The sequence below is a fragment of the Gigantopelta aegis genome, chromosome 13 (assembly GCF_016097555.1).
Source record: "Gigantopelta aegis isolate Gae_Host chromosome 13, Gae_host_genome, whole genome shotgun sequence".
In the NCBI taxonomy this organism is placed as follows: Eukaryota; Metazoa; Mollusca; class Gastropoda; order Neomphalida; family Peltospiridae; genus Gigantopelta; species Gigantopelta aegis.
In genome coordinates, this window is record NC_054711.1 from 23643540 (window position 1) to 23657716 (window position 14177).

Consider the following 14177-nt stretch of genomic DNA (forward strand, 5'->3'; position numbering starts at 1 on the left):
AGCTTAGCATGGGGTGGGCTTCTTCCCAGACAAGGGGCCACTTTTGTTGGGGAAAAAAATGATAATAATTAAAATAAATAATAATAATTAAACTTGGAAGAAAACAAAAAACGTTCAGTAGCATATTTATTAATTAATGTTCCATTTGTTATTAATAAATAATAATTGTTTATTAATTAAATTGTGGGTTTTTTACTAGTATCTAATTATCAGAAACACACCTTCTATGTTACAATTACTTACCAGTGCTGTTTATTTACATCCAAAATTTAATGCTGAGAAGACTTAAAACAACAGCAATTAACAACAAACTCAATAGCGTATACTCACGTTTCTGACACAGTCTGCCAGCTTACACTACAAAAAATGGTCAATCTACGGTCATTGTTCTTAGCCAATCAGAATATGGTATTTGCTTAATTAGCATTAACTGCGGACCCATTGTGGTGGTAAAAATAGACATTGGTTTTTAGTTCATACTTGGGCCTGGATACTTCAAAAAAATACTGCAGGCATGAAATTGAAAACAATGTTACACACTGTTATTGTTAGACTGCTAAATCTCACTGGTGGTAAAATATTGTGTTACATTTGTGTTTAATTATCTGCAGGAGGTATGACCTTTTAAATGAACTTTGAGCAAACTTGCAATTTCGTGTTATTTATAAGGTGATGAAGTTGAGGGTGGGCTTATTTACGAATGAGGGCCTAATTTCTTAAATGCTATCAAAACGGAGGTGGGGGGGGGGGAGGGGGCTTATTTCCGGTCAGATACGGTAATAACCACCAGCTCGCCAGAGGCGTATTCACTGGGATGTATAAAATGGCTGTGCCAGTAATATATAATAGCCTTCACATTTAACCGTTTTATTAATTAATTATAAGATTATACCTGTTGATATTAAGCAATAATGTGCATTATATATTGTTGAATATATTTGTTTACACAGTGCATACAGGAGTCTGGCGGAGCTGACATCACTTCGCCCCATGCTATAGTAATTAGTATCAGATGCCACAAAAACGAAACAAAATGGCTATCCCAAGTTAGCAGGAATAATCACATTTTTTTATTAACTCAAAAATTACACGTTTTTCATTTCTTAAAGTGTCAGTATGTGTTGGTGGTCTGGGTATGCAACTTTTTAACACATAAGGCTCATGTCGGAGTTTAGTCTCCCTTTAAGCGTGACAACAAAATTAATGAGAAATTTCTTTAAGTGTCAGTATGTGTTGGTGGTCTTGGTATGCATCTTTTTAACACATAAGGCTCATGTTGGAGTTTAGTCTCCCTTTAAGCGTGACAACAAAATTAATGAGAAATTTCTTAGTGTCAGTATGTGTTGGTGGTCTGGGTATGCATCTTTTTAACACATAACGCTCATGTTGGAGTTGTTTCCCTTTAAGCTTGACAAAATTAATGAAAAATTTATTAGTGTCAGTGGTCCGGGTATGCATCTTTTTAACACACAAGGCTAATGTTGGAATTGTCTCCCTTTGAGCTTGACAACAAAATTAAAGAGAAATTCCTTAAAGTGTCAGTATGTGTTGGTGGTCTGGATATGCATCTTTTTAACACAAGGCTCATGTTGGAGTTGTCTCCCTTTAAGCTTGACAACAAAATTAATGAGAAATTTCTTAAAGTGTCAGTATGTGTTGGTGGTCTGGGTATGCATCTTTTTAACACATAACGCTCATGTTGGAGTTGTTTCCCTTTAAGCTTGACAAAATTAATGAAAAATTTCTTAGTGTCAGTGGTCCGGGTATGCATCTTTTTAACACACAAGGCTCATGTTGGAGTTGTCTCCCTTTGAGCTTGACAACAAAATTGATGAGAAATTTGGAAAATTTTGTAAAATTATTCAGGCCTCTGAGAATTACAATTCAGGTAACTCATTTCGTTTCTATGTAACCATTATGACTTTGTAAACGATGCCATAAATATAATTCATAAAAAACAAATGGGTTACACAAAACAGTGTTGAACAAATGAAACTATTGTTCTTGCAATTTTCAGAGGTCTGAAATCATTTTCTAAATGCTACTTTTAACAATGTATTAATGAAACTCTGGGAAGAAAAATGGTGCAGTATGTCTTAATACCATTTCTGTCTATTATAATTGTAGGTTTGTCCAACCCAAACTTGAAGTATGTGGAAGTGTGTCTTAGATGTCTGTGAACAATTTTCATGTGCAATAAAACAGCTATAGACCTAGTTTATCAGGTAATAGTTAAATTTCTGTTATATTCCTTACAATTTCAAAGCTGCCTCATGGTCCAGCTGTAGTAGTGCAAGTTTGTTCATTTCCCGATGAACATAAAAAATAATGTTGGAGCATGTTTTAAATTTAATTAGAAGGATTGTCAGTTACTTTATATTCATTGGGGTATAAGTCATCCACAAATTTAAGCGATGAATGTAAAAGAAACAATCCTTAAATATATTATATATAAGAAAATCCTTAAATATATTATATATAAGACAATCCTTAAATATATTATATACAAGACAATCCTTAAATGTATTAGATATAAGACAATTCTTAATATGCCTTTTATATCTTTTGCATTCATTTATTAAACTGGCCTCGGTAGTGTCGTTGTTAGGCCATCGGTCTACAGGCTGGTAGGTACTGGGTTCGGATCCCAGTCGAGGCATGGGATTTTTAATCCAGATACCGACTCCAAACCCTGAGTGAGTGCTCCGCAAGGCTCAATGGGTAGGTGTAAACCGCTTGCACCGACCAGTGATCCATAACTGGTTCAACAAAGGCCATGGTTTGTGCTATCCTGCCTGTGGGAAGCGCAAATAAAAGATCCCTTGCTGCTAATCAGAAAGTAGCCCATGTAGTGGCGATAGCGGGTTTCCTCTCAAAATCTGTGTGGTCCTTAACCATATGTCTGACGCCATATAACCGTAAATAAAATGTGTTGAGTGTGTCATTAAATAAAACATTTCTTTCTTTCTTTTGCATGAGATGTGATCATCATGGGCTATTCACATAACATTTGTTTTGTTAGCATCTGTCATTGCAGGAGACGGAATGTAGCCCAGTGGTAAAGCGCTCACCTGATGTGCGGTTGGTCTGGGATCGATCCCTATCGGTGGGCCCATTGGGTTATTCCTCGTTCCAACCAGTGCACCATGACTGTTTTATCAAAATGTTGTGGTATGTGTTATGTTGTCTGGGATGGTGCATATAAAAGATCTCTTGCTACTAATGGAAAAAGGTGGCACATTTCCTTTCTGAGACTCTACATAAGAATTACCAAATGTTTGACATCCAATAGCCGTTGATTAATAAATCAGTGTGCTCTAGTGGTGTCGTTAAACAAAACAAACTTTTCCCCCACTTATAGAATGACCCGTTCCCCAATACACTGAAAATTAAACAGTCTCAAGACGAAACTGGCCGTGCCGTATTTTGCATGATATTAATTGGTCCACATTCTCAAACATATGCCTCCTGAAAGTTGTTTTATTACGAAAACATGAAATCGTTCACTCTTCTTTAATTTGAATGTGTTGTGTTGTATTTTACACTTGTTGAAATTTGCCTTTTTACCCTGTGTAAGTTCCCAAATATACCAGTTACCTGGAAAGTGAAAATCCAACAAATGAAATCAGGAGCGATTTTTATTTTAAAAGCATGGTGTCTGACAACTTTGTAATCAATGTCAAGTTATTTTACATGAATATGCACAAGGCACTACAACATCAACATTAATATGACCTCAACACTAATATTAATGCTTGGTTAACGCATCTAACATGTATTATAGTGCACTCGCACTTGGATGACTCAATAATTTCCCTAATAAGACTTGATACATTATCATGACCATAAACTGCAGTCATTCTGTCGACAATATCAATCTTCACTTTAGCCCATATGGGGTTAACTCTTAATTAACATTATCATGACATTAAACTACATATTCAATATTAATCTCCACTTCAACCCATATGGGGTTAACTCCTAATCAATTAACTCTAGCTTACCTAATGAATAGACACTCAGTCGCAAACCTATTTGATCCATTAATTAAAATATCTAAATACTGAACCCACACAACTTCAGTTTCTATTCCGAACCATTAAAATGTAAACAGTGGAGTCACTTCTCTTGATATTGCTAGACTAATTCTTAACCAACCATATAGACCGGTCGACCTACATATTACACTATCAGTCAAGGCAATTACATGTATTTATCTAAAAGAAAATTCCTTTGTTTTAAATTGAGTACAAACGTACAATATTTTCTTTCCAACAATTACAGGGGCGGGACGTAGCCCAGTGGTAAAGTGTTCACACGATGCACAGTCGGTCTAGGGTTGATCCCCGTCGGTGGACCCATGGGCTATTTCTCGTTCCACCCAGTGCTCTACAACTGGTTAACAAAGGCTGTTGTATGTAATATCCTGTCTGTGGGATGGTGCATATAAAAGATCCCTTGCTGCTAATCGAAAAGAGTAGCCCATGAAGTAGCGACAGCAGGTTTCCTCTCTCAATATCTGTGTGGTCCTTAACCATATGTCTGACACCATATAATCGTAAATAAAATGTGTTGAGTGCGTTGTTAAATAAAACATTTCCTTCCTTCCTTCCAACAATTACACTGTGTCATATTAATAAAGTATTTTTAGAGCAACAATTCATTATCCTTAAACCATAAACTTAGATTTACTAATATAATCCTACATAACTTACCAACCCCCAAGGGGTTACAGCTCTACAGTCCGAAGGTTCAATAGTCTGAAGGTTCAGTAGTCCAGATTTGGGCTATGAAGGATTCCTCATATGCTAATCCAATCAGGACAAGACATCCTAGTAAGCAACCTGAACCTTAATTGAAATCCGTCAACAAAATGGAGTTTTCTACTGGGATGTATGCTGCTATTGGAACCGGTTGAACGCTGGGATGCTTTTCGATTCGACAGCCTGCACCACCAGGTTGGATTCTTTTTTAGCAAGATTCCTTGCCTCCGCGTCATTTCTCCGGTTAACTCTTGTTGACATGTTTTCTTCCTTGACTCGTATGACGGCTATTCTGCAGAACACCACGGTTGTTTGCGTTTTGTCTCTACATGTCGGAGCCTGTCCTAGCAGCACTGGAAAATTGACTGCCTCACTTTAAGAAGAAATAGGAAGCAGAGTCAGTCCCTACTACTCTTTTCTAGACTTTACTTTGTTTTATTGTGATACCATCTCGTATTCTCCGGAGTCGGGGCCCGTCCACACCACTACTCCAACCATGACGACTGGACTATACCCTAGTCTGATACTCTCTCGTTCAGACGGATCCGGATCTTTATTTCAGCACAGCACAGCACTACACCTTCCACATCTAATGACTGTCACTCTGGAGTCTTTCTTGACAGGATGCAACCCATCTCGTCCCTACAACCTGTGCGCCTTAACGAGGCCACACACACGGATATATAGATCAGACTTCAACTTTTAGACCTTTGTTCAAAATTATATTTTTTATATTATTAAATTGCCTGATCCTGTCCTAAAATGCTCTAAATTATATAATTCCTTTTTATTTCTGGCTTTTTAACTTTTATTTTATTTTTAAAAATTCTATGAAATCTTTCACCAATTGCTATTTTAAAAACACCGAAGTAGCAATGTAAACCGAGGAGAGCACTCAGTACGGAGACACACGTGATGCCGAACAATATGGTCACAGACTGCAATGTCATCCACAGCCAGTTTGGTATTGGTTGGCAAATAATAAAGAAGACAGCATTGTTGGATCCATTCCCTGCAAGAATATGACAGTACAGATAGCTATTACAGATTGCTGTTGTTCACTCACCGAAGTAGCAATGCAAACCGAGGAGAGCAGTCAACAAGGAGACACATGTGATGCCCAACAATATCGTGATGGACTTGTACGGGTTGGTAAGTGATAAAAAAACGCAGCATCGTCAGATCCGTTCCCTGCAAGAATGTGAGAGTTATTAGAACAGAATGAGTACAGTCTGTAAATCTGTGATACCACTGCTTTGAAGTTAAGAATGTTACCGATGCTAATTTTGACAATTTTGACTGTCTACAACAGTTTTAAATGATTATTTTAATGTTATGATTTTTAAAAAGAAGTATTTATTGAATTACATTGGAGATAACTATGTAATGTATGTTGTATTTGACCATTTGCGGATGTTAATTAATGCTGGTTTTACAGTCGCAAATATCTGTTTTACTGTCTCTACTCCACGACGCCAGTAAAACAAAATTTTCATATGTAAAACAAGCATTAACCTCTGCAAATGGTCAAAACAATACAGTTATCCCCTAATTAGCAACAAAACACAAAATTAAAAACCAGAATTGATCCCCACTGGCATAAGAAGCAGTTGGGGGGGGGGGGGGGGGCAAGGAGGCATGTGTCCTCCCCACACACACTTTTCTTGATCCAGTAGCAGCAGCTGTGGTTTTTATATATTTATATATATATGTGTGTGTGCCCCCTCCCCCACACACACTTTTTGGCAACTTCCTAAGTCAATGATTTCTTCAATGGCAGTAATGTTTAACCCAGTGGCAAAAAAAAAACAACAAAAAACCTTCATTGCGTAACACTCATGACCTATGACAATTCTTATCACAGTACGGCAATTGCTGTTGGTGCTGTTGTTTAGTTCGAGCAATGTGATATTGCTACTTTTTATACACCCGTTGGTGAAAGCATCATTTGTTATTTTTGATAACACATACATGCAATAACATTTTAAAGACATATGACTGGCTGCTCATATATGTAGGTGATGATCAGGTCACCAATGTCATACCATCCAATGAAAAATAAAAAGCACGGTCAAATCGATCACTCCATGGCATGCATCTTAACCTGAAATTGACTTGTCTGTGATGCACAAGTTAACTATAAGCGACCGGGCTGTAGATAGGTTTTAGTTTGAAAATGCGTTTACATTTTAAAACTGTTTTCTGAAAATCTGTAAGAAATAGAATAGTGTCCATTAAATACTGTTTATGTTACAACTCGTTGTTTGAAAACATATGAAATGAGTGAAACAACTTGTTGCTTTCGATGTTGTGAGACATTGAAATTTATTGACATTGAATTCGGACACACAGAAATTGACACCCCATTTAAAAAAATTCTCTTCATTTTAATATTTTAATTATGTTTTAGATGTTTAAATAGTCTGATTAAGATAGTTAATATAAATTATGATACAAAGACAAAAAAGTTTCAATTTTTTACATTTTTATCATTTTATACCAATCAGAACTTGCAGATAGTATTTGTGCCCCCACTTATAGAGGAGCGGGACGGGACATACCCAGTGGTAAATCATTCGCTTGATGCACAGTCGGTGTGGGATCGATTCACGTCGGTGGGCCAATCAACCTATTTCTTGTTCCAGCCAGTGCACCATGACTGGTACATCAAAGGCCGTGGTATGCGCTATCCTGACTGAGATGGTGCATATGAAAGATCTCTTGCTATTAATGGAAATATGTAGCATGTTTCCTTTCTGAGACTCTACATAAGAATTACCAAATGTTTGACATCCAATAGCTGATGATTAATAAATCAATGTGATCTAGTGGTGTCATTAAACAAAACAAACTTTTCCGCCACTTAGAGAATGACCCGTTCCCCAATACCCTGAAAATTAAACAGTCTCAAGGCGAAACTGGCCATGCCTCATTTTGCATGACATTAATTGGTCATCATTCTCGCACACGATTCCTGAAAGTTGTTTTATTACGAAAACATATAAATTGTTCACTCTTCTTTAATTTGAATGTGTTGCATTATATTTTACACTTGTTGAAATTTGCCCTTTTGCCCTGCCTTCTGACCATAAGCCAAATGGCCTTGCCTTCTGTTGTAAAGTTTGCCAAATTCAAGACCTCCGGGCCATACAATTTGGGTTTTTTACAATAACGTTAGTGTTCATGTTAAAATACTATGGAAACTTAAGACAACCAATGGAAGAAGAACTAACTTTGGTATGGTTGGAGAATTCTGCCACTCATTCTATCAGTGAAGTACCCGATGAACTGGGCTAAGGATGTACATAGGATGAGAGAAAACAAAACCATACCAGTGATGAGCGTCTTTATGAACCATCTGTAATAACATTAATATTATAACATATAGTGTTAATCAAAATGGCAACATTAATTAAATTAACAATATTTATACAGTATCATCAGTAGTTGGTCCAAAACATTTCACATAATTAGAATTGAATCATACTCGTAATATATTCATTAATATCTATGGTTTTCCATCAAACTCCTGATGGGCGTATCATGTACCTCACCGATACTTCTGTTTTAACTGTTATTCTTGTAGAAAATAGCAGTTCAAATTTTTATTCTATCGTTACTTGATTTTTTTCCTCTATCTTATTCTATTCTATACTTGAACAGTGCACAACAACAGTATATTAAATAAAATTGATTAAGTTATTTGGAATGGATAACTGATCTGCAGCAATGAATAGCAGTAGATATTAGATGGTGCACCTTGAATTATGACATAGAATGGAAGATCTTGGATACTGTCAGCCTTTCAACTGTTGGGTCGATGTGTAGGTTATTTCCCTAATTATCAGATGTTTTTTTAATTTTTGTACATACACTTAAAACTCTAGTGTAAAATTGTAAGTTATCTCCCTTTTAAGACTTAATGGAATCTCTTCTTTACAGACTTTGTACACTGCTTTGAATAAGAGTAATTTCCCCTGTCTGACTTATTAGAGTTACTTTTCTTTACAGACTTCACACTCTTCTGTCAGTGTATGAGTAATTTCCCCTATCTGACTTATTAGAGTTACTTTTCTTTACAGACTTCACACTCTTCTGTCAGTGGATGAGTAATTTCCCGTCTGACTTATTAGAGTTACTTTTCTTTACAGACTTCACACTCTTCTGTCAGTGTATGAGTATTTTCCCCTGTCTGACTTAATAGAGTTACTTTTCTTTACAGACTTCACACACTTCTGTCATTGTATGAGTAATTTCCCCTGTCTGACTTAGTAGAGTTACTTTTCTTTACAGACTTCACACACTTCTGTCATTGTATGAGTAATTTCCCCTGTCTGACTTAGTAAGAGTTACTTTTCTTTACAGACTTCACACTCTTCTGTCAGTGCATGAGTAATTTCCCCTGTCTGACTTAGTAGAGTTACTTTTCTTTACAGACTTCACACTCTTCTGTCAGTGTATGAGTAATTTCCCCTGTCTGACTTGTTAGAGTTACTTTTCTTTACAGACTTCACACTCTTCTGTCAGTGTATGAGTAATTTCCCCCTGTCTGACTTCATAGTTACTTTTCTTTACAGACTTCACACTCTTCTGTCAGTGCATGAGTAATTTCCCCTGTCTGACTTAGTAAGAGTTACTTTTCTTTACAGACTTCACACTCTTCTGTCAGTGCATGAGTAATTTCCCCTGTCTGACTTAGTAGAGTTACTTTTCTTTACAGACTTCACTCTCTTCTGTCAGTGTATGAGTAATTTCCCCTGTCTGACTTAGTAGAGTTACTTTTCTTTACAGACTTTGCACTCTTCTGTCAGTGTATGAGTAATTTCCCCTGTTTGACTTGTTAGAGTTACTTTTCTTTACAGACTTCACACTCTTCTGTCAGTGTATGAGTAATTTCCCCCGTCTGACTTATTAGAGTTACTTTTCTTTACAGACTTCACACTCTTCTGTCAGTGTATGAGTAATTTCCCCTGTCTGACTTAATAGTTACTTTTCTTTACAGACTTCACATTCTTCTGTCAGTGTATGAGTAATTTCCCGTCTGACTTATTAGAGTTACTTTTCTTTACAGACTTCACTCTTCTGTCAGTGTATGAGTAATTTCCCGTCTGACTTATTAGAGTTACTTTTCTTTACAGACTTCACACTCTTCTGTCAGTGTATGAGTAATTTCCCCTGTCTGACTTAGTAGAGTTACTTTTCTTTACAGACTTCACACTCTTCTGTCAGTGTATGAGTAATTTCCCCTGTCTGACTTAATAGTTACTTTTCTTTACAGACTTCACACTCTTCTGTCAGTGTATGAGTAATTTCCCCTGTCTGACTTAGTAGAGTTACTTTTCTTTACAGACTTCACACTCTTCTGTCAGTGTATGAGTAATTTCCCCTGTCTGACTTAGTAGAGTTACTTTTCTTTACAGACTTCACACTCTTCTGTCAGTGGATGAATAATTTCCCCTGTCTGACTTATTAGAGTTACTTTTCTTTACAGACTTCACACTCTTCTGTCAGTGTATGAGTAATTTCCCCTGTCTGACTTAATAGTTACTTTTCTTTACAGACTTCACACTCTTCTGTCAGTGTATGAGTAATTTCCCGTCTGACTTATTAGAGTTACTTTTCTTTACAGACTTCACACTCTTCTGTCAGTGTATGAGTAATTTCCCCCGTCTGACTTATTAGAGTTACTTTTCTTTACAGACTTCACACTCTTCTGTCAGTGTATGAGTAATTTCCCCTGTCTGACTTAATAGTTACTTTTCTTTACAGACTTCACATTCTTCTGTCAGTGTATGAGTAATTTCCCGTCTGACTTATTAGAGTTACTTTTCTTTACAGACTTCACTCTTCTGTCAGTGTATGAGTAATTTCCCGTCTGACTTATTAGAGTTACTTTTCTTTACAGACTTCACACTCTTCTGTCAGTGGATGAATAATTTCCCCTGTCTGACTTATTAGAGTTACTTTTCTTTACAGACTTCACACTCTTCTGTCAGTGCATGAGTAATTTCCCCTGTCTGACTTAGTAGAGTTACTTTTCTTTACAGACTTCACACTCTTCTGTCAGTGCATGAGTAATTTCCCCTGTCTGACTTAGTAGAGTTACTTTTCTTTACAGACTTCACACTCTTCTGTCAGTGCATGAGTAATTTCCCCTGTCTGAGTTACTTTTCTTTACAGACTTCACACTCTTCTGTCAGTGCATGAGTAATTTCCCCTGTCTGACTTAGTAGAGTTACTTTTCTTTACAGACTTCACACTCTTCTGTCAGTGCATGAGTAATTTCCCCTGTCTGACTTAATAGAGTTACTTTTCTTTACAGACTTCACACTCTTCTGTCACATGAGTAATTTCCCCTGTCTGACTTAATAGTTACTTTTCTTTACAGACTTCACACTCTTCTGTCAGTGCATGAGTAATTTTCCCCTGTCTGACTTAGTAGAGTTACTTTTCTTTACAGACTTCACACTCTTCTGTCAGTGCATGAGTAATTTCCCCTGTCTGACTTAGTAGAGTTACTTTTCTTTACAGACTTCACACTCTTCTGTCAGTGCATGAGTAATTTCCCCTGTCTGACTTAGTAGAGTTACTTTTCTTTACAGACTTCACACTCTTCTGTCAGTGCATGAGTAATTTCCCCTGTCTGACTTAGCAGAGTTACTTTTTTTACTTTCACACTCTTCTGTCAGTGATGAGTAATTTCCCCTGTCTGACTTAATAGAGTTACTTTTCTTTACAGACTGCACTCTTCTGTCAGTGCATGAGTAATTTCCCTGTCTGACTTAGTTACTTTTTTTTACAGTTCACACTCTTCTGTCAGTGTATGAGTAATTTCCCGTCTGACTTATTAGAGTTACTTTTCTTTACAGACTTCACACTCTTCTGTCAGTGCATGAGTAATTTCCCCTGTCTGACTTAATAGTTACTTTTCTTTACAGACTTCACACTCTTCTGTCAGTGCATGAGTAATTTCCCCTGTCTGACTTAGTAGAGTTACTTTTCTTTACAGACTTCACACTCTTCTGTCAGTGCATGAGTAATTTCCCCTGTTTGACTTAGTAGAGTTACTTTTCTTTACAGACTTCACACTCTTCTGTCAGTGCATGAGTAATTTCCCCTGTCTGACTTAGTAGAGTTACTTTTCTTTACAGACTTCACTCTCTTCTGTCAGTGCATGAGTAATTTCCCCTGTCTGACTTTAGAGTTACTTTTCTTTACAGACTTCACACTCTTCTGTCAGTGTATGAGTAATTTCCCCTGTCTGACTTAATAGAGTTACTTTTCTTTACAGACTTCACACTCTTCTGTCAGTGCATGAGTAATTTCCCCTGTCTGACTTAGTAGAGTTACTTTTCTTTACAGACTTCACACTCTTCTGTCAGTGCATGAGTAATTTCCCCTGTCTGACTTAGTAGAGTTACTTTTCTTTACAGACTTCACACTCTTCTGTCAGTGCATGAGTAATTTCCCCTGTCTGACTTAGCAGTTACTTTTCTTTACAGACTTCACTCTTTCTGTCAGTGCATGAGTAATTTCCCTGTCTGACTTAGCAGACTTCACACTCTTCTGTCAGTGTATGAGTAATTTCCCCTGTCTGACTTAATAGAGTTACTTTTCTTTACAGACTTCGCACTCTTCTGTCAGTGCATGAGTAATTTCCCCTGTCTGACTTAATAGTTACTTTTCTTTACAGAAATCACACTCTTCTGTCAGTGTATGAGTAATTTCCCGTCTGACTTATTAGAGTTACTTTTCTTTACAGACTTCACACTCTTCTGTCAGTGCATCAGTAATTTCCCCTGTCTGACTTAATAGTTACTTTTCTTTACAGACTTCACACTCTTCTGTCAGTGCATGAGTAATTTCCCCTGTCTGACTTAGTAAGAGTTACTTTTCTTTACAGACTTCACACTCTTCTGTCAGTGCATGAGTAATTTCCCCTGTCTGACTTAGCAGAGTTACTTTTCTTTACAGACTTCACACTCTTCTGTCAGTGTATGAGTAATTTCCCCTGTTTGACTTAGTAGAGTTACTTTTCTTTACAGACTTCACACTCTTCTGTCAGTGCATGAGTAATTTCCCCTGTCTGACTTAGCAGAGTTACTTTTCTTTACAGACTTCACACTCTTCTGTCAGTGTATGAGTAATTTCCCCTGTCTGACTTAATAGAGTTACTTTTCTTTACAGACTTCGCACTCTTCTGTCAGTGTATGAGTAATTTCCCCTGTCTGACTTAATAGTTACTTTTCTTTACAGAAATCACACTCTTCTGTCAGTGCATGAGTAATTTCCCCTGTCTGACTTATTAGAGTTACTTTTCTTTACAGACTTCACACTCTTGTGTCAGTGTATGAGTAATTTCCCGTCTAACTTATTAGAGTTACTTTTCTTTTCAGACTTCACACTCTTCTGTCAGTGTATGAGTAATTTCCCCTGTCTGACTTGTTAGTTACTTTTCTTTACAGACTTCACATTCTTCTGTCAGTGCATGAGTAATTTCCCCTGTCTGACTTAGTAGAGTTACTTTTCTTTACAGACTTCACTCTTCTGTCAGTGTATGAGTAATTTCTCCTGTCTGACTTAGTAGAGTTACTTTTCTTACAGACTTCACACTCTTCTGTCAGTGTATGAGTAATTTCCCCTGTCTGACTTATTAGAGTTACTTTTCTTTTCAGACTTCACACTCTTCTGTCAGTGGATGAGTAATTTCCCCTATCTGACTTATTAGAGTTACTTTTCTTTACAGACTTCACACTCTTCTGTCAGTGGATGAGTAATTTCCCCTATCTGACTTATTAGAGTTACTTTTCTTTTCAGACTTCACACTCTTCTGTCAGTGGATGAGTAATTTCCCCTGTCTGACTTAATAGTTACTTTTCTTTTCAGACTTCACACTCTTCTGTCAGTGTATGAGCAATTTTCCCTGTCTGACTTAATAGTTACTTTTCTTTACAGACTCTTCCCACACTAGTCCGAATGTGTAAAAAAGACCGCCCCCTGGAGGTGAATGTTGAGGGAGCCGAGACTCTTGCCTATCTTATAAAAGTTGACCCGGACCTGCAACGAGCGGCGCCATTTCCGATCACATCATTAAGGCGCTGGCCGAGTATCTCAAATACACAGATATTGAGCAGATTGGGTCGAGAACCATGAAGGAAAAGTTAATAATAAGATGATGTATCTTGTTAAAGTACTCGGACATCATGTAGATCATCAGAGCAGAATGTAGCCCTGTGGGAAAGTGTTTACCTCATATGCAGTCGGTCTACAATTGACTCCTGTCGGGCCTTGACCTTAACTTTTTTCATTACTAGCCCAGCGGGCTACTAGGTTATAAAATCTGGTAGGTTAATAACATTGGTAGCCCCATAATTTTAATAAATTAAAAAGAGAGAAAAAAGCAAAATCAAAAAG

The 14177-nt window shown here is 37.0% G+C and overlaps 1 protein-coding gene across 4 annotated transcripts in view; it reads left to right on the forward strand.

The window, feature by feature from the left end:
• LOC121387405 (armadillo repeat-containing protein 8-like) overlaps positions 1-14177 on the forward strand; it is a 58062-nt gene that overhangs the window by 1122 nt on the left and 42763 nt on the right. Inside the window, exons 2-4 of one of the 4 annotated variants that reach the window (XR_005959809.1) lie at positions 2128-2225; positions 3023-3171; positions 13719-14146. Coding sequence is in view for 1 of the 4 variants with exons in the window: in XM_041518511.1 (XP_041374445.1) it covers positions 5880-5915; positions 13719-13916 (234 nt within the window). In the remaining 3 variants the exon portion in view is untranslated. Of the gene's footprint in view, positions 1-2127; positions 2226-3022; positions 3172-5767; positions 5916-13718; positions 14147-14177 lie in introns of those variants that run through there. The other 3 variants (XR_005959808.1, XM_041518511.1, XR_005959810.1) reach the window with 3 other exon arrangements.